Source organism: Giraffa tippelskirchi, chromosome 4 (genome assembly GCF_054371585.1).
Source record: "Giraffa tippelskirchi isolate mGirTip1 chromosome 4, T2T-mGirTip1v1.2.pri, whole genome shotgun sequence".
Taxonomy (NCBI): Eukaryota; Metazoa; Chordata; class Mammalia; order Artiodactyla; family Giraffidae; genus Giraffa; species Giraffa tippelskirchi.
Window position 1 is genome coordinate 11,982,059 of NC_137278.1, and position 19,003 is coordinate 12,001,061.

General features: G+C 39.8%; 1 protein-coding gene and 1 long non-coding RNA gene across 4 annotated transcripts in view; one reads left to right on the forward strand and one right to left on the reverse strand.

Annotated features, from left to right (window-relative positions):
- The window catches only part of DENND1A (DENN domain containing 1A), a 537,858-nt gene that overhangs the window by 248,082 nt on the left and 270,773 nt on the right, over window positions 1–19,003 (forward strand). For all 3 annotated transcript variants that reach the window (XM_081588650.1, XM_081588651.1, XM_081588652.1), the window contains one exon: window positions 7,272–7,341. In XM_081588650.1, the coding sequence (XP_081444776.1) occupies window positions 7,272–7,341 (70 nt within the window). The remainder of the gene's footprint in view (window positions 1–7,271; window positions 7,342–19,003) is intronic.
- Window positions 1–19,003, reverse strand: part of LOC145545065 (uncharacterized) — a 35,926-nt gene that overhangs the window by 5,383 nt on the left and 11,540 nt on the right. The window contains exon 3 of the long non-coding RNA XR_014081846.1: window positions 5,826–6,008. This is a non-coding gene — a long non-coding RNA (uncharacterized LOC145545065). The remainder of the gene's footprint in view (window positions 1–5,825; window positions 6,009–19,003) is intronic.

The window sequence follows — 19,003 nt, forward strand, 5'->3', positions numbered from 1 at the left end:
TTTTTTTTCCCCAACAGAGACAATGTGTTTCTCCTTTAGTCTATGAAAGCTTCTGTAAGGTGGGCCATGGTTAGACTCTCACTAACCCATTACATTATATTACAGTAGTAATTTAAACCATAAAATAAGATGCTCTGAATGGGAAAAAAACTTGCAGGTGTGTGAATACAGGAGTGAGCTGCATCATAAACTCTGTTAGGAGAATGATGAAAGGCCTCTGTGCTCGCCCTCTCTGGGCTCAATGAAGACATCTGAGAATTACAGTGAATTGTCAGTGCAGGTGTCATTACTCTACAGATCTTCTGTTACCAACACTTCACTGGTGATAACAGAAAAGTGCCTCCTTGCTTTCCTCCTGCACAATCTCCCTCAATCATAGTAATGCTGTCATAGAAAAGAAGACGACAGATCTGCTCTCTAAAAGCAACAATTATTGAATACCCATCAAGAGAGAAAAGAGTCTTTTTTCCAAAATCAAATCCAAGTGTATGTTTGGGTAGCTTTATGTAAGCACAGATGTTTTATGGCAGCTTGTTTTTTTTTTTTTTTTTTTAATGCAAATTAATATTTCTGCTCATTCAGTATATAAATTTTCCTGCATAGATATAATAGATATCACAATGGGATGTTAATTATGGACATAAATCAGAGATTCTGGAGCTTAACTGGAAACCATAATAAATTTACAATTTGAGATTAGCAACTGTGAGCAAAGTAGAATGCTCAGATTGAGTGAGACTATCTCTGATCTCCCAAAGGGGATTGAATTTGTTTGTTTGTTTTTTCTTATTTAGGTTATTCCAACTTTTGATCTTAATGGCAAAAGAGTACGATTTCATCAGGGAAAAACATTGTTCAGTCTGTTTCAGGCTCAGTGGTGGATATGTATGCTTTCCCCTCACAATTGCCATGTAAGGTAGATATCCCCATTTTACATGTTGGGGAGGAGAAACGGTCTAGGCCACAGCTAGTGACAGAATAGGTGGATCTCCTGGCCTAGGAAGCTGTGTAAAATTGATCAGCAAACTGTCTTTTTCCATGGGAAAACTTTCTAGAATGCCAATGTGTCTGCTTCCTTCATGATCTAGTGAGCTCCCTGAATGCTGGGTCCTGGGTCTCATTATTCATGCACCTTGCAGAGTGCCAGCCATACATCAGATGGCTCTTAATAAATACAAAGGAATATGTGGTTTCATGGATGATTGACCACAACATTTGAAAAGTGAACGATCTGGAAATGTTTGATGTTTGAACTGTAAATGTCACCTCCGTTTTAAATTCCAGAAAATGTTCAGTGAAGCTTGTGCGGTTAGCTCAGGAGGATGTGGATATTTTTCTCATAGGGAGGAACATGTGTGGACCTTGGTGCTAAAGCTGTAGTTTGAGAACTGTATGTGTGAAAACTGCACACATGGGTGATTTTTGTTGGGCTTAAAGATGGGAATCCTTGTCGACTGAGTGTAACGAGGGAGAAGATAGGTCTTACAGAAGGCAGTGTGGTTGAAGTCTAGAGTCTTCCCACTTTCTGCCTCCAGTTGGGAGGGTAAGGGGAAGGCATGAGAGGTGTAGGAATGGGAGAGAGGAAGGCTCATGTTAGAGCTTTTCTCTTCAGCAAGGTTCGAAAGAAGAGTTATCTTTTGAAGAGCAGGAGAAATGGATTAGAGATGGGAGAAAGAGCAAGTTTAGAGCAAACTTGGAGAAACTTGGGGCCTGATATACTAACAGATCAGAGGATACCTGGGCAGTTTTAGAAGTTCACCTGTGCTTGAAAAATTAGGTGGCTGCTCAATCAGTTTAGTTTGTGACATTTTCCCATAGTACTTGACATAAAAGAAAAAAATAAAAGTGGATAGTGAGGTTTACTTATGTTGAAGAACAAGGAGTAAGAAATCTTAAGTTTGTGGGTACTTCTTGATCTGCTTGGAATATGTGCTCACTCTATTTTAATTATTTGTCACAGACTCCAGCAGTCCACTGCTGGCAATTGTTTTTGTTTCTGGAGCATTTTTCTAACCAAAATCCCACCTCCTAAATTTGAAGCCCCACTTTCCAATAAGAGTTGGTTAACCGTTACTGTCTGGCTGTAGTGGTAATGGCCTTAGTAGAAACTATAGGGATGAGTTATATCTGTCAAGGGAAGTTCTGACCTAGTGGATGTTTAACACATGCCAGGCACATATTAGAGATTAAACACTAAACAGTCTTGATCTTTGTTCTCATGGCGTTGACACTGATCAAGAACTAAGGTGAGTCTTCATGTAGGATAAGCCCAAGAGGGCCTCATACTCTGGGACTAAAATGCACCTATTTAAGTGGAACCAAAATTTTATAGTAAAAATGAAGGGAGATTTATTTTAAAATTTTATCTAGAAAAAAAAAGAAATAAACTTTGAAAATAAATTCATTTGGACAAAATCTAGCTTTTATTCTAACAACATGTTAAATCTTAGAATAATGAGTCAAGTGGGATTTAGGGGGAGGTTTTTTGATTTTTCAAACATAATAATACATCATATTGGACTTTCATAGCATAATCATAAAAGGAGTCATTTTTCCAAAAGTATTTGAAGATGTCATCAATTTTCCCAAGTTCTCTCTTAACTCTTTGATACTGAATTCATTTTCTTTTGATGTGACTTTTGTGCCACCATCTTTGTTTTTCTTGATTTTTCTCTCATCCCTTGTTTCCTGGTCTAATGCTGCCAGGTCTTCATTTGTTAGTCACTTTGCCTTGACTCTGAGCAGGTGTCCAGCATCTTAACAAGGGCTTCATGAAATTCTTCATTGTTTGCAGAGGTTGTAGTTTTATTGGCATTTTCTTGTAGATGTTGGACTGTCCAAGACACTAACAGTGAGGTAGATGGAAATGCTAGTCAAACTTGAAGGGCTGAGTGGGGACTTACTGGTTTAAGTGGTCATATCATTTGTGAGTATTTTCCTCTTAATAACAGCTTGTACTTTGCTGTCCACTCTGGTGACTGCAGGGCATGAGGTATACAGACTCCTGGAGGAGCCTCTGAAGCAAACACTAAGAATGTTAGGCAGAGAGGGACAGGAAGAGTATTCCAGGCCCCAGGCTGGATGTCTCTTGTATACATCAGTTAAGTTCGTGAGATGGTATATATCTTTTTATAGAAGAGAAAACTGAGCCTTTGAGAGATCACTTCCCTGAGGTGTCACAGTTACTACTGAGATTCACACAGAGTTGACTCAAGTCTGTCTTTTCCCATGTGTTGTGCTGCTCTGTTTCTTTAAATTTTGAGGGTGGGGGTGGTTAATATGAAAGCTTTAAAAACTGAATGCCAAATAGCCTTAGCTAAGGGATGTTTTGTCATCCAGTGAATCCTGGGTGACAAAATCTGCTGATGGGAAGTAAGAAAAGAAGGGATACCTCCCTTAGAGTACCCATGATGGAGTTTTAAGAGCTTCTCAGGCAAGTGGAAATCACCAAGAAAAACTGAAAGACTGTATTGCATGTCAGTCTTCTTAGCCTTAAACTCATCATTCTGAACACAAGTAGATGCACATCTGCCACAAGCCCCTCAAGGAGGTACTATTTCATTTTATCTTCTAATATAATGGTGCCTGAGTATTTAAATATTAAACTTTTTATTATAAAGTAGTTTTCATTTTTTTGTTCATACTAGAGCCGAAGCATTATGTTGATCTTTTTCAAATTATGTGTATTACCCGATTGTATTATCTAAGGTTTTCTCTTTAGGGTAGCAAAGTGGACACTGACTCTGGTAGGGCTGAGATGATCCACTGGGCTGTGCTGAGTGGGAAATAAGCACTTTCTGCCTGGCTTTAAATATTCATCTTCAAAATGTTTCTTCTCTTTAACTGGCCCTATGGTTCCCCACAGATTACAGAATAAAAGGGAGGCCCATGGGTTTGGCATGATAGCCCCTTCAGAGCCTGACCCTTCTGCACACTGCCTCATCTTTCAGCCTGCACACCCTACTCGCTGGCTATTCCAGCTGTACACAGTTCTCAAGTCAGGCCCAGGTTTGTGCTGGCAAGTCATGGCTTGTGAGTTTTTCCTGTGCTCTTTATCTCCACCCCTTCCAACCTTCTTCCCATACACTAAGAACAGCCTCTTTCAGGACTTAGCTGAAGCCCAACCTTTTCTGTGTGATGCATATTGACTCCTACCAACAGATGCAACTAGCTAATCTCTCCATTGTGTGCCCTCCCCTATAACCATGGTTTAAATTTTTTACTTTCTCAACTCATGTCATTATTCTGTACACTCTACTTGGTCTACTTATGGGGTCGCAAAGAGTTGGACATGGCTGAGAGACTGTTTTTTGTTTGTCTGTTTTAATGTTCCCTTGTAATTTAATAATTGGATCCAAGAGCCTAGGCTAAATAAAGCACTTGGGAAAGAGATCCAGCTCCCCCACCTAAACTATTACTCCTTGTTATATTATCTCTTTTCCTACATAAGACCATGGCCTTCTGGAAAGCAGGGACTCTTTGGGATTTTTGGCCCCAGCCTTGAACTGAGCCCAACACATGGTGATGCTCTGCATTGCAAACTTGAGCAGTTGCACGAAGGGAGCAAGTTGAGCAAGCCCTGAGATGTTTGGGAGTCTGTTAGCTATCCAGGGAGAAGCAGCACAATGGAGTGTTTGTTTCCTGTCTTTGGGTTGGGAAGCAGTGTTTACTTCGTGCTGACAGACGAGCGCAAAATGGAGCCGAGGGTCTCCATATCCTCACCTGCACCCTTGCTGGCAGCTCGAAGCTGTTGTGTTGGCACTAATGAAGCAGTACAGGAAACACCACTGGATAAAGTTCAGCTGTGAACCCTGGCCTCCCAACAGGGGAAAAGAGGGATCCTTTGAAGAAGAAGACAGCTGGGTTTTGGTTTCAAGACCTTAACACTGCCATCACTAGATACTCATCTGTCAGTGCACAGGGGACAACATGTGGGGAGCAGTTGTGTCCGGTCAGGCTGAAGAGAGAGAGAGAGGGCTGATTTCCAGGGTAACTGCAAAACCTCCCATGGCTGAGGGTTCTGTTTAGTGTAGCCAAAAAGAATCGATTTGGTGGGGTCAGGGTTGAGTGTGAGATCGTGGGCACAGTCGGCTGTGGGCCAGGCAACTGTAGCACATCATCCTCCTGCATCCTCACAAACTATGTTGGTCAGTTGAACCTAGTGGCCAGAACTGCTTCTTGTGTACCACAGTCCTAAATTATCAGAGAAGCAGCCTGTCCCAAGTCCCTTCAAGTCTTCCTAAAATGACTGCAACTTTTCTCTCATTTACTTGAAACCATGGTTTCCTTACAAGAAAATATTTTTTCTTCTTGCTTCCCCCCAACACTTTCCCACTGGATTTAACTAGCGCTATTTTTTTCTTTCAGGGGTTAAAAAAAAAAAAAAAAGATTTGTAATCCTTGGTTGAGTTTGTTTACAGAGAGTCCTCTAATCTGGGCAGGAGTTTTTTCTGAGGGGATTTATTGTTCATTCTATAATGGCTTTTAACTCAGCAGAGGTTTATTTAACAGAATAGGAAGAGGGAAACTTATCTCCTCCCTAATCCCTCTTGAATGTTTACATTACTCTGCCAAAGTAAATGCTTTGTAAAGTGGCAGCAGTCATTTGCTCTATAATAATCAATATGCAGTTGCCAGAGCTGATTGAAGCATATTAACATAAGTGATAATACTGTCAGAGAAGTGAAAAGTTAAGTTGCTTATCAGTATATTTTGATAAGCTACTTAAATTTTACAGTAGCATGTGCTGGCTTCAGACAGACATTAATGACAGAGAGCTGTGCGCTTTATCTGTGCTCTCTATTCTCTCTCACTTCATTTATTACCCTCAGCAGTACAGCTGGTAATCTGTCCAGGGCGCTGATTTCCTTCTGCCTGGTGGGATGGAGTCCTCCACTCTCTCGGTAACGGACGCTATGAGTGCAGCAGGGCAGATGCGAGCATGACGGCAAGCGCTTGATACGATCCTCTTCCCACATGACTGTTTGGTGTCATTTTGGAAAAGTTTCCTATGGAGAACAAAGCCATTGATGTTTTAAGTGAAAAAATTTCTTGGGAATAGGAATATGTTTCAGCAATAATTCTGTAGCATGAATACACCTCTGCTGTTTGTGTTTGTTTCATCATCACTGAGCACTGAGGGTCTGCCAGGCTCCGTACTTGGCCCTGGGAAGACAAAATAAAGAGGGGTGTGAATCCTTCCTTACTGTCATGTTCAATCTGTTGGGAAGACAGATACACCATTGAGTGTCACATGGTGTGTGTATTGTTATAACGATAGTTTGCATGTGACAGGGCAGTACAGAAAAAAGGGAGTTAGGGCTTGAGAGTCGGGGACAGGGCAGTGGTGGGGAACTATTAGGAGGGTGAGCAGAAGTCAGCTAGAGTAGATCATGAAGGTCAGAGGGAGAATAGTGCCAAGTGTATGCAACGCAGACTCGGGCAGGCTTGAGAACGCCTGGACATTCCTCAGAGTATGACTGCAATGAGAGGAGTGTGTATTTGGGGGTGCAAAGTGAGGACAACTGGAAGGATGGTCCAGGACCTGACAGAAGAGCCTTGAATGCTGTCCTAAGAAGTCCTGCAGTGATGGGGCACCGCTGCAGGAATTTAATCCAATGGGCCAGTTATACTCACATTTTAGACCACTCTGAGAGCCACACAGAGGATGGACTAAGGTCAGGACTAGGCTGTCGTCAGAATTAAGGGACATGATGGTCAGGACCTGCTGGAGGGCAGTGGGGGCAGAGAGTCAGAGCTCTTGCTGCAATAAGTACAGAGAAGGCTGTATTATAATAGAAAGTTTGATGAATGGTTTCAGGCTCTTGGGGCCTTTGGGACACAGCAACGGTGAAAGTGCTGTGTGTGTGTGTCTATGTGCGTGTGTGTGTGGCTATGTGTGTCCAATCATGGAAAACTTGAATAGAAGCTTTCCTGGAAGGGGTGGGTGTGGTAGGAGGAGCCTAGGGGGCTCTTCAGAGATGGTTCCTGATTACAGAATCTGCTTTGAATTTCTTCTTTATGAACCTGTTCTAGCTCTGAGGCATGGGAATAATTTATAATGGACATTCAATCCTCTGCCTTACACAGGCAATTTTTTTAAATCTCAGAAATAATTAGCATTTTACCAGTCTGCATTTCTAGCACAGCCTACTACAGGAAGGCTCTTCAGGATGTAAAGAGAAACTGAAATGTACTGTCTTGAATTAGCTCCTGATTAAAGTTTTTGACCTGTGTACTAATAGTTTGTGTGTTTCCTCTTCTTCCCTCAGCTATCTCCCCTGGTTCGAAGTATTTTATAAGCTACTTAACATCTTGGCAGATTACACGACAAAAGGACAGGTATTTACCTTCTATTTTACTCTGTTTAATAAGTAAACTTTAACTTTTATGATTATAAAAATAATAGTGCTGTGTATTTCACTGAAACATTTACTGAAAAAGTAACACATTCCCATTATAGAAAGTTTGGGAATTTCAGAAAGCAGTAAGAAGGAAAAGAAAGTCACTCCTAATATGTCTCCCTACTCTTCCCCCAACCTCAAATAAATATTGCTAGCATTTTTGGATGTTTTCTTCCTTTACTTTTTTAATTAAATACATAATAAATAGTCCCTTAGCATTCAGAGTTAATATTCACCATCTCATATTCCCAAACAGCTCTGAAAGTTCATGATATGTATTAAATAATAATTTTGCTGAGGCACAAATTTGGATTGTTGCTGCTGCTGCTAAGTCGCTTCAGTCGTGCCTGACTGTGTGCAACCCCATAGACGGCCGCCCACCAAGCTCCGCCGTCCCTGGGATTCTCCAGGCAAGAATACTGGAGTGGGTTGCCATTTCCTTCTCCAGTGCATGAAAGGGAAAAGTGAAAGTGAAGTCGCTCAGTCGTGTTCCACTCTTAGCGACCCCATGGACTGTAGCCTACCAGGCTCTTCCATCCATGGGATTTTCCAGGCAAGAGTACTGGAGTTTGAATTGTTAGGGTTTGTCAATAAAACACTTAACTGGCAGGTGACCTAACCCGGTGTCCCAGTCCCATTTTAGTAGGGCTTTCTTGTGCTTTTACAGTAATTTTTTTAAGGGTCTGAAAATCACTTTAAAAGTTCAGCTGTACCTTACTGTACTTTTGGAAGAAGTGACATGCTGAGGTATCTTCCATGGATGTCAAGAGGCAATTGGAACTGTATTTAGACTTTTGAAACCCACAGTTTTAGATACCATAATAATGGAAGCATTTATTCCATGATAATAAAAACATTGTAAAACTTTTCTATGGCTGCATATCATGTATCATGTACCTTGGTTTCCTGAGACATTTCTCTGTTACTAGGAATTTTCATTATTTGGGATTTTTTTTTTCCACTATTATCAGTATAGCCATTAACATCTTTGAACATAAAACATTTTCTTCATTTTGGAGTGTTTCCTTAAAAGGAGAATCTCAGATGGGCCATTTGAAGTTTAGTAGACATAAACGTTTTAAAACTTTTGCCAAGCTTCTTTCCAGAAGAATTGTACTCCTGTATTTTGCCAGTAAAGGGTACCCTTTACTGGCAAAGTACAGGAATACCTGGGTTACCACATTCACATCACTAGCTTTTGATGACTTCATTGTGTCCTTGACAAGTGAACAGTTCTCATTGTTTTAATTTCATTTCTTTGATTATTAGTTAGTTGAATATTTGTCTATATATCTGACTTCTTATAGTTTCCTTTCTTGTAAATAGTCTAAGATTTTTAATTAAAGAGATACATTATTATTAAATGTTAGAAAGTTTTCCCCATCATATTGTCTACAGAATATTAGTTCTAAAAAATGCTCCATTCAAAAAGAGTACCATACGTGAGTAATACTGGGGTCAGGGAAAGGGAAAGCTGTGCCTCATTTTTGTCTCCTTAAAATTCTTGTAACATAGACTCTGAAAATTCCTACAGTGGAGAAATCTATGTTACCCAGAAATTCACAACTTATTTGGCCCCATACCTTTTTTAATTCCGTGACAAATATTAACAACATTTTGAGATACCAGTGTTTCCTGGAACACACTTTGGGAAATGCTATTTTTGAAGAAAAGGTAGAAATTGTGTGAATAATGGATAAATCTTTAAGTTAGATTTACTCATTGGCAAGTGTATTCCAGAGGCCACAGTAAATGGAAGAAATAACTAATAGAAATGGCTCCCTGGATCACTACACTCATTCTGAAAGGATGCTTTAGGTATCAGGGAATTCTGTCGTAAAAGAAGTGGTTTGCTCTTTGATGAATGAGTTGAGGCCATCTTGGATCTGTTCATTGATTTCCAATTCATGGTTCACTTTTGTCAAACATTTGGTTTTTCATTTAAAACTGAAAGATGTCTTTAGTAAATAGAATTGTATAACATGTAGGCTCTTAACAGTCTTACAATTGGAACTTAACTCACATTTTCCCCCCACTATATATAAGCTCCAGTCATTTAAAAAAAACAAAACAACTTACTAGACTTTTAAAAACATGTCTTGGGATACAGGAAATATTAGGTGGGTACAAATTATGCATAGGGGAGATAGGATTATTACTCTGTAAAACTGGTGTATCAATCCTCTGGGCCTTTGCCCCAGTTAAGGACCCTGCCTCTTGGAATGTTGGAAACTGAGATCAGTGATCTGTTCTAGTAGAGTCTATTTCCTTTATATGAAAGACTCTGTTTATTGAATTTCTTCTGGTTAAAGAAATTATGACACAGAAGATAGGTAGTCTGCTTGCAACTGGCTTGATTATTTGCAAGGTGTGGGTTATCAGATTAGAACAGGCAGAAAGAGCTTTCATTTAAAAAAGAACAACTCTTCCCCAAGTCCAGAAGTCATTGAGAAAATTGTACAGGGTAGGTAGGCTTCAATTAAGGGCATGGGGAGTGACCATGACAGCTCAGCATGGAGCACAGAGTCTAAGCTACATCATGAGGGTGTCTGAGTCACTGATCCACAGTGATTATCAGGCCCTGAGTAAGGCAGTGATGACATCCCTGCAGAAGGGATGACAGAGGGTGAGGAGGGCGTCTGATCCAGAGAGAGAGAGTGAGCAGTCAGTTTGAGGGTGTTGGAGGCTAAGCAACGAGGCAGTTATTTATGTGGGACAGTGGTGACAGTGTCTTGGCTTTATTTGGGCACCAGATGTCAGAACTTCAGTGGGATCTAGAGGAGGCACGTGGAAAGAGGACAGCAGCAATGGCCGAGCACTAGGGTGATGGACCCTGGGGTAAAGAGGGCATTTCTGTTGGTGGGAGATCCAGGGCGGGGGTGGGGGAGCAGATATTGGTGGCCTAGCACTGGATGTCAGTATTTGAGCAGAGTAAGAAAGACATCTAGATGAAGAGGGAGGTAGGGACAGTGATAAAAGATTGCTTACATACAAGCAAGTCAATATATTAAGGAAATAAAAGCAACATTTTTCACTTGGGCTAGAATATAGTTAAAATATATAAAGAGAAGAAACTAGAATTATTCCTGTGTTGGATTGAAATTAGAGTCATTGGTGTGAACCCATGGCTTTCAATATATGTGATAGATATAGAAAATGGAGATGTAACTGTGTACTGTGGGTTGTGTGTGTGTGAGAGATATTCCCTGGCTCTATCCACTGAAAGGGTCTGGGGTCCACAGTACACAAGTAGCAGTGAGCACACCTAAGTATCCACTATACACAGTGAAAGGGTCTGGGGTCCACAGTACACAAGTAGCAGTGAGCACACATCCAAGTACCCAAATCTTGGTTCTTAAATCCATTTTCTGGTCAAAGCTATGGTTTTTCCAATAGTCATGTATGGATGTGAGAGTTGCACCGTAAAGAAAACTGAGTGCCGAAGAATTGATGCTTTTGAACTATGGTGATGGAGAAGACTCTTGGAGAGTCCCTTGGACTGCAAGGAGATCAAACCAGTCCATCCTAAAGGAAACCAGTCTTAAATATTCATTGGAAGGACTGATGCTGAAGCTGAAGCTCCAATACTTTGGCCACCTGATGGGAAGAGCTTGCTTATTAGAAAAGACCCTGATGCTGGGAAAGATCGAAAGCAGGAGGAGACAGGGATGACAGAAGATGAGATGGTTGGATGGCATCACTGATGCAATGAACATGAATTTGAGCAAGCTCTGGGAGATGGCAAAGGACAGGGAGGCCTGGTGTGCTGCAGTCTATGGGGTTGCAAAGAGTCGGACACAACTGAGTGACTGAACTGAAATCCATTTTGTACCGATAGGAGCAGGAACTCCATGAAGAAATGTCTAATTCTTCTTACACTTGTGAAAAGTATAAGATGAGTCTGGAATATCTTTTTGTGCCAAAAGTGAGGAAGTGCTCAAAACATTTTGGGGTGGGGGGGCGTCAAGGTGGCAGAATAGGAGGATGTGGAATTTACCTATCCTCACAAGTACATCAAGACTATATCTGCAAATGAAACTGTTCTCTGTTCTCACAGAGCACCTACTGAACACTAGCAGAAGACTCTAGACACCTAAAAGCACAAGAAAAATCCCCACACAACCAAATAGGATGAAAGAAAGAAAAGAGGAAATAAGAAGGGAACAGCACCCCTGGCAGGGAGCTGAAGGATGAAGAGGCATTCCTACACTCAGAGAAACCCCTTGACTCTGGGGAAATCAGCTGGGACAAAGAAGGAACTTCAGAGGATCAGAGGGAACCAGCAACCAGTCTGTGGCAGGTAGGCCAGAATAAGATCTGTGCAACCCTGCATACCCCAGCCTGAGTTGTGTGTCTGCTGGTGTGGAGGGAGGCTGGGTGCTGAAAAGTGGGATTTGGAGAGCACACCTAGGGAAGGGACAGCTGTTAGCTTAGATAACAAGACTTAGCTCCACTCAACTTTTTGCATACTCCATTGCTAGACACCTCAGGCCAAAAAACCCGCCAGATAGAAACACAATCCCACCCATCAACAGACAGGCTGCTTAAAGTCATAGTAAGCTCACAGACACCCCAAAACACAACCCCCTAATGTAACCCTTCCCATCAGAGTGATAGGACTCAGCCCTGCCCACTGGAACACAGGCACCGGTCCCTCCCACCAGGAAGCCTACACAAGCTCCTGGACCAACCAGCCTCCACTGGAGGACAGAAACCAGAAGCAAGAGAAACTGTGACCCTACAGCCATCAGAAAGGAGACTGCAAGCACAGTGAGTTAGACAAAATGAGATGACGGAAAAAATGTTGCAGGTAAAGGAGCTAAGTAAAAACCCAGAGGACCAAGTAAATGATGGGAGGAAATAGACAACATACCTGAAAAAGAATTCAGAGTATTATAATAAAGATGATCCAAGATCTCAGAAATAGAATGGAAGCATGGATCAAGAAGATAACAAGGACCTAGAAGAACTAAAGAATAATCATTGACGAATAAAGCAGTAACTGAAATGAAAAATACACCGGAAGGAGTCAGTAGCAGACTAACTGAACAGAAGAATGGATAAGTGAGCTGGAAGATAGAATGGTGGAAATACTGCTACAGAGCAGAAAAAGAAAAAAGAATGAAAAGAAATGAGGACAGTCCCAGAGACCTCTATGACAACATTAAATGCAACAGCGTTTGATTTATATGGATTCCAGAAGAAGAGAAAGGGTCTGAGAAAATATTTGAAAATTAGAGTCAAAAACTTCCCTAACATGGGAAAGGAAATAGTCACTCAAGTCCAGGAAGTGCAGAAAGTCTCATACAGGATAAACCAGGCAGAAACATGCTAGCAAAAACTAAATACAATGAAAATATATTAAAAGCAGCAAATAACATACAAGGCGATTCCTGTAAGATTTTTTAGCAGAAACTATGCAGGCCAGAAGAGAGTGGCAGGCTATATTTAAAATGATGAAAGGAAAAACATACCACCAAGATTCCCCTGGTAGCTCAGCTGGTAAAGAATATACCTGCAATGCAGGAGACCCTAGTTTGATTCCTGGGTTGAAAGATCCTCTGGAGAAGGGATAGGTTACCCACTCCAGGGTTCTTAGGCTTCTCTGGTGGCTCAGTTGGTAAAGAATCCACCTGCAATGCAGCCTGTATTCGATCTCTGGGTTGGGAAGACCCTCTGGAGTAGGGAATAGCAACCGACTCCAGTATTCTTGCTTGAAGGATCCCCATGGACAGAGGAACCTGGGAGACTGCAGTCCATGGGGTTGCAGAAAGTCAGACATGAGTGAGTGACTAAACACACAGCAAGATTACTCTACCTAGTAAAGATCTCATTCAGATTTGATGGAGAAATGAAAAACTGTACAGACAAGTAAAAGCTAAGAGAATTCAGCACACCAAACCAGCTTTACAATACATGCTAAAGGAACTTCTTTAAGAGGGTAATATAAGAGAAAAAAAAAAAGACCTACAAAACTCAACCCAAAACAATTAAGAAAATGGCAGTAGGAACATACGTATCGATAATTACCTTAAATGTAAATGTTTTAAATGCTCCAACCAAAAGACATAGTCTGGCTGAATGGATAAAAAGACATGAACTATATATATGCAGTCTACAAGAGACCTACTTCAGAACTAGGGACACATGTAGAGTGAAAGTAGGGGGATGGAAAAATACCATATGCAAATGGAAGTCAAAAGAAAGCTGCAGTAGCTTTCTTTTGATACTACTCATATACTATATGATAATACTCACATCAGACAAATTAGAATTTAAAATAAAGACTCTTACAAGAGACAAGGAAGGACACTACATAATGATCAAGGGATCAATCCAAAAAGAAGATATAATCAGTTTAAATATTTGTGTACCCAACGTAGGAACACCTCAATACATAAGACAAACACTAACAGACGTAAAAGGGGAAATCAACTGTAACAATAACTGTGCTGGACTTTAACACCCTACCTACAGCAATGGGCAAATCATCCAGACAGAAAATTATTAAGGAAGTGGAAGCCTTTAATGATACATTAGGCCAGATAGACTTAATTGATATTTATAGACATTCCATCCAAAAGCTGCAGAATATAGTTTCTTCTCAAGTGTGCACAGAACATTCTCCAGGATAGATAACATCTTAGGTCACAAACTAAGCCTTGGAAAAAAAAATTTTTTTAATCTATTTTATTGTAAAACCTCAGTAAATTTAAGAAAATTGAAATTGTATCAAGCATGACCACAACCCTGTGAGATTGGAAATCAGTTTTAGGGCTTCCCTTGTGGCTCAGCTGTTAAAGAGTCGGCCTGCAATATGGGAGACCTGGGTTCGATCCCTGGGTTGGGAAGATCCCCTGGAGAAGGGAACAGCTACCCACTCTAGTATTCTGGCCTGGATACTGCCATGGACTGTATAGTCCATGGGCTCGGAAAGAGTCAGACAAGACTGAATGACTTTCATGCATGTGCAGGAAAAAAAAGAGCTGTAAAAAAACACAAACACATGGAGGCTAAACAATATGCTACTAAATAACCAATAGATCACTAATGAAATCAAAGAGGAAATTTTTTAAAATACTTAGAAACAAATGGTAATGAAAACACCACAGGAAACCTATGGGATACAGAGGAAAGCAGTTCTAAGAGGGAAGTGTATAGCAGTATAGTTCCACACAAAAAAACCAAGAAAAATCTTGAACAACCTAAGGTTACACCTTAAAGCAGCTGGAGAAAGAACAATAACAAAAAGCCCTCAAAGTTAGTAGAAGGAAAGAAATCATAAAGATCAGAGCAGAAATAAATGGAAAAGAGAAAACGATAGCAACAGTCAGTGAAACTAAACACTGTTTCTTTGAGAAGATAAATAAAATTAATAAACCTTTAGCCAGACTCATCAAGAATAAAAGGCAAAGGACTCAAATCAGTAAAACTAGAAATGAAAAAGAAATTACAATTGACACTGCAGAAATACAAAGAACCATAAGAGGCTACTATAAGCAACTATATGCCAATAAAATGGACGACCTGGAAGAAAAGGACAAACCTTCCAACACTATACCAGGAAGAAATAGAAAATATGAGTAGTCTAATCACAAGTAATGAAATTGAAACTGTGATTAAAAATCTTCCAACAAACAGAAGTCCAGGACCCGATGGCTCCACAGGTAAATCCTATCAAACATTTAGAGAAGAGCTAATACCTTACTCTTCCAGAAAATTACAAAAGGAGGGACACTCCCAAGCTTACTCTACAAGGCCACCATCAACCACCCTGATACCAAAACCAGACAAAGATATCACAAAAAAAGAAAATTACAGGCTAATATCACCAAGAAACATAGATGCAAAAATCCTCCACAAAATATTAGCAAACCACCAACGCGTTAAAAGGATTATACACCATGATCAAGTGGAATTTATCCCAGGGATGCAAGACTTCTTCAATACGTGCAAATCAGTTAAGTGATACACCATATTAACAGATTGAAGAATAAAAACCATATAACCATCTCAATAGATGCAGAAAAAGCTTTTTACAAAATTCAACACACATTTATGATAGAAAACTCTCCAGAAAGCAGGCATAAAGGGACCCTACCTCAAAGGCCATATATGACAAACTCACAGCAAATATCATTCTCAGTGGGGAAAAACTGAAAGCATTTCCTCTAAGATCAGGAACAAGACAAGGGTATCCACTCTCTCCAATCTTATTCAACATAGTTTTGGAAGTCCTACCATGGCAATCAGAGAAGAAAAAGTAATCTTAAAACGGAACCCAATTGGAAAAGAAGTAGTAAAACTGTCACTGTTTTCAGATGACATGATGCTATACATAGAGAATCCTAAAGATGCCACCAGAAAACTACTAGAGCTAATCAATTAATTTGGCAAAGTTGCAGGATACAAAATTAATACACAGAAATCTCTTGCATTCCTATTACACTAACAAGATCAGAAAGAGAAATTAAGGCAACAACCCCATTTACCATTGCAACAAAAAGAATAAAATACCTAGGAATAAACCTACCTAAGGAGGCAAAAGACTGTACTTAGAAAACTTAAGATGCTGATGAAAGAAATCAAAGATGACACAAATGGAGAGATATACCATGTTCTTGGATTGGAAGACTCAATATTATGAAAAAGACTTTTCTACCCAAAGCAATCTGTAGATTCAGTGAAATCCTTATCAAATGACCAGTGGCACTTTCCACAGAATTAGAACAAAATTTTTTACAATTTGTATGGAAACAAAAGAGACCCCAAATAGCCAAAGCAATCTTGAGGAAGAAAAATGGAGCTGGAGGAAATCAGGCTCCCTGACTTCAGACTTTACTACAAAGCTACAGTAATCAAGACAGCATGATACTGGAACAAAAACAGAATTATAGAACAATGGAACAGGATAGACAGCCCAGAGGTAAACCCACACACCTGTTGTCACCTAGGCTGTGACATGGGGGCAAGAATATACAGTGGGTAAAAGACAGTCTTTTGAATAAGTGGTGCTGGGAAAACTGGACAGCTGCATGTTAAAGAATGTGTTAGAACACTCCCTGATACCATACACAAAAATAAACTCAAAAAGGATTAAAGACCTAAATATAATGCTGGACACTTTGAAGAAAGCATAGGCAGGGCACTCTTTGACACTCTTTGACATAAATCACAGCAAGATCATTTTTTGACCCACCTCCTAGAGTAATGTAAATGAAAATAAAAATAAACAAATGGGACCTAATTAAACTTAAAAGCTTTTGCACAGCAAAGGAAATCATAAACAAGATGAAAAGACAACCCTCAGAATGGGGGGAAATATTTGCAAATAAAGCAGCTGATAAGGGATTTATCTTCAAAATATATAAACAGTTTATGCAGCTAAGTATTAAAAAACAAAACAACCCAATAGGAAAAAATAGGCTGAAGACCTAAATAGACATTTCTCCAAAGAAGACATTAAGATGGCCAACAAACATATGAAAAGATGCTCAGCATCCCTAATTATTAGAGAAATGAATGCCAATCAAATCAAATGAATGCTGATGAGGTATCACCTCATACTGGTCAGAATAACCATCATCTGAAAATCTACAGGGATTTCCCTGGTGGTCCAGTGGCTAAGACTCCTTGCTTCCAATGCAGGGGACCTGGGTTTGATCCCTGGTCAGGAAACTAGATCCTGCTTGCTGCAACTAAGACCCAGTACAGCTGAATAAATAAAATATTTTTTTAAAAAATCTATAAGCAATAGATGCTGGAGAGGTTGTAGAGAAAAGGAAATTCTCCTACACTGTTGTTGGGAATGTAATTTGGTATAGCCACCATGGAGAACAGTATGTGCTCAGTCGTATAGAACTCTTTGCGGCCCCATGGACTGTAGTCCACCAGGTGCTTCTGTCTATGGAATTTTCCAGGCAAGAGTACTGGAGGGGGTTGCCATTTCCTGCTCCAGGGGATAGTCCTGACCCAGGGATTGAACCCATGTCTCTTGCAGCTTCTGCATTGGCAGGTGGATTCTTTACCACTAGCACCACCTGGGAAACCCATGGAGAGCAGTATGGAGTTTCATTAAAATACTAAAAATAGAACTACCATATGACTCAGCAATTCCATTCTTGGGCATATACCCAGAGGAAGCTAAAGGAAGCTAACTTGAAAAAGATACATGCACCCCAGTGTTCGTTGCAGCCCTGTTTACAGTAGCCAGGACAAGAAAACAACCTAAATGTCCATCAGCAGAGGTACAGACGAAGACGTCACACATGTATACAGTGGAATATTGCTCAGCCATAAAAAGGAGCGAAATTGTGTCATTTGCAGAGACGTGAATGGATCTAGAGACTTATTTCATACAGAGTGAAATAAGTCAGAAATAAAAACAAATATGTCATGTTGCTTATATGTGAAATCTAGAAAAATGGTACAGATGAACTTACTTGTAAAGCAGAAATAGAGACACAATTGTAGAGAACAAACATGGATACTAATGCAGGGAAGGGAGGGTGAGATGAACTGGGTGATTGGGATTGATAAATACACACTACTATGCAAAAGGTAGATAACTAATGAGAACCTGCTATATAGCACAGGGAACTCAGTGCTCTGTGTGATGACCTCAACTGGAAGGAAAATAAAAAAAATAGGGGATATATGTATACATATAACTGATTCATTTGCTAACTAACACAACATTGTAAAGCAACTGTACTCCAATAAACATTAATTTAAAAATACAAATAAAAATCTTTGTATACTATTGCCCAAAAATAAATAAATAAAGCTGAGCCAGAAGAATAATTGGTTAAAGACATAGAGTGAAATTGTAGCTCAAAATTTGCTAATCATGTGGGTCATAGAGATCTCACTGAATAAAGTTCTCGTTGTTTTTTTTTTTTTTGCTTTGTGGAAGTTACTTCTCTTCTCTACTCTGCAGTCCTGCTTCCTTATTTAATTGTTCATGCTGTTAGAGTCACTACTTTGTTTCAAACAGTAATAAAGCGAAAAATTATAAGAAATTAAAATCTAAAAAAATGATGTCAAAATGCCAGAAAGACACAAAAGTGAATTTGAAGGAGCAAAGGATTTCCACCGGTAGTATCTGGGACAATTTGAGCATCAGAACAAATAATGATACCAAAGGATTATAACCCATTGAATAAAACAGGAGACCATGTGTGCATACTAATATAAATAAGTAAATAGATAAATTAAAAGGGGAATGTGTTATTTACACAAAGTATTGCTCCACAAAATGCTTACTCAACACAGAGGAAGAATGAGTGATCTTACAGTAGAGATATCAGGTGAAATAATCAAATGATTAAAGTGAGCGTCAGCAGAAATGGAATGAGTTGAAATCTGAATCAGTAGAAAACATCAGACAAGTGAGCATTATTCTACAAAGTGATTGGTTTCACTGTCAAGTTCATACAAGTGTAGGAACTGTTTCTGACTGATGGAAAAAACTAGAGTCGCAGCAACTCAAGGTAGCACTTGTTCCTGAACTGGATTATTTTGCTCTCAAGGACATTATTGGCACAATTGGCAACATTTGGTAGGATCTGAGGATTAGATGATAATGTTGTTTCAGTGTT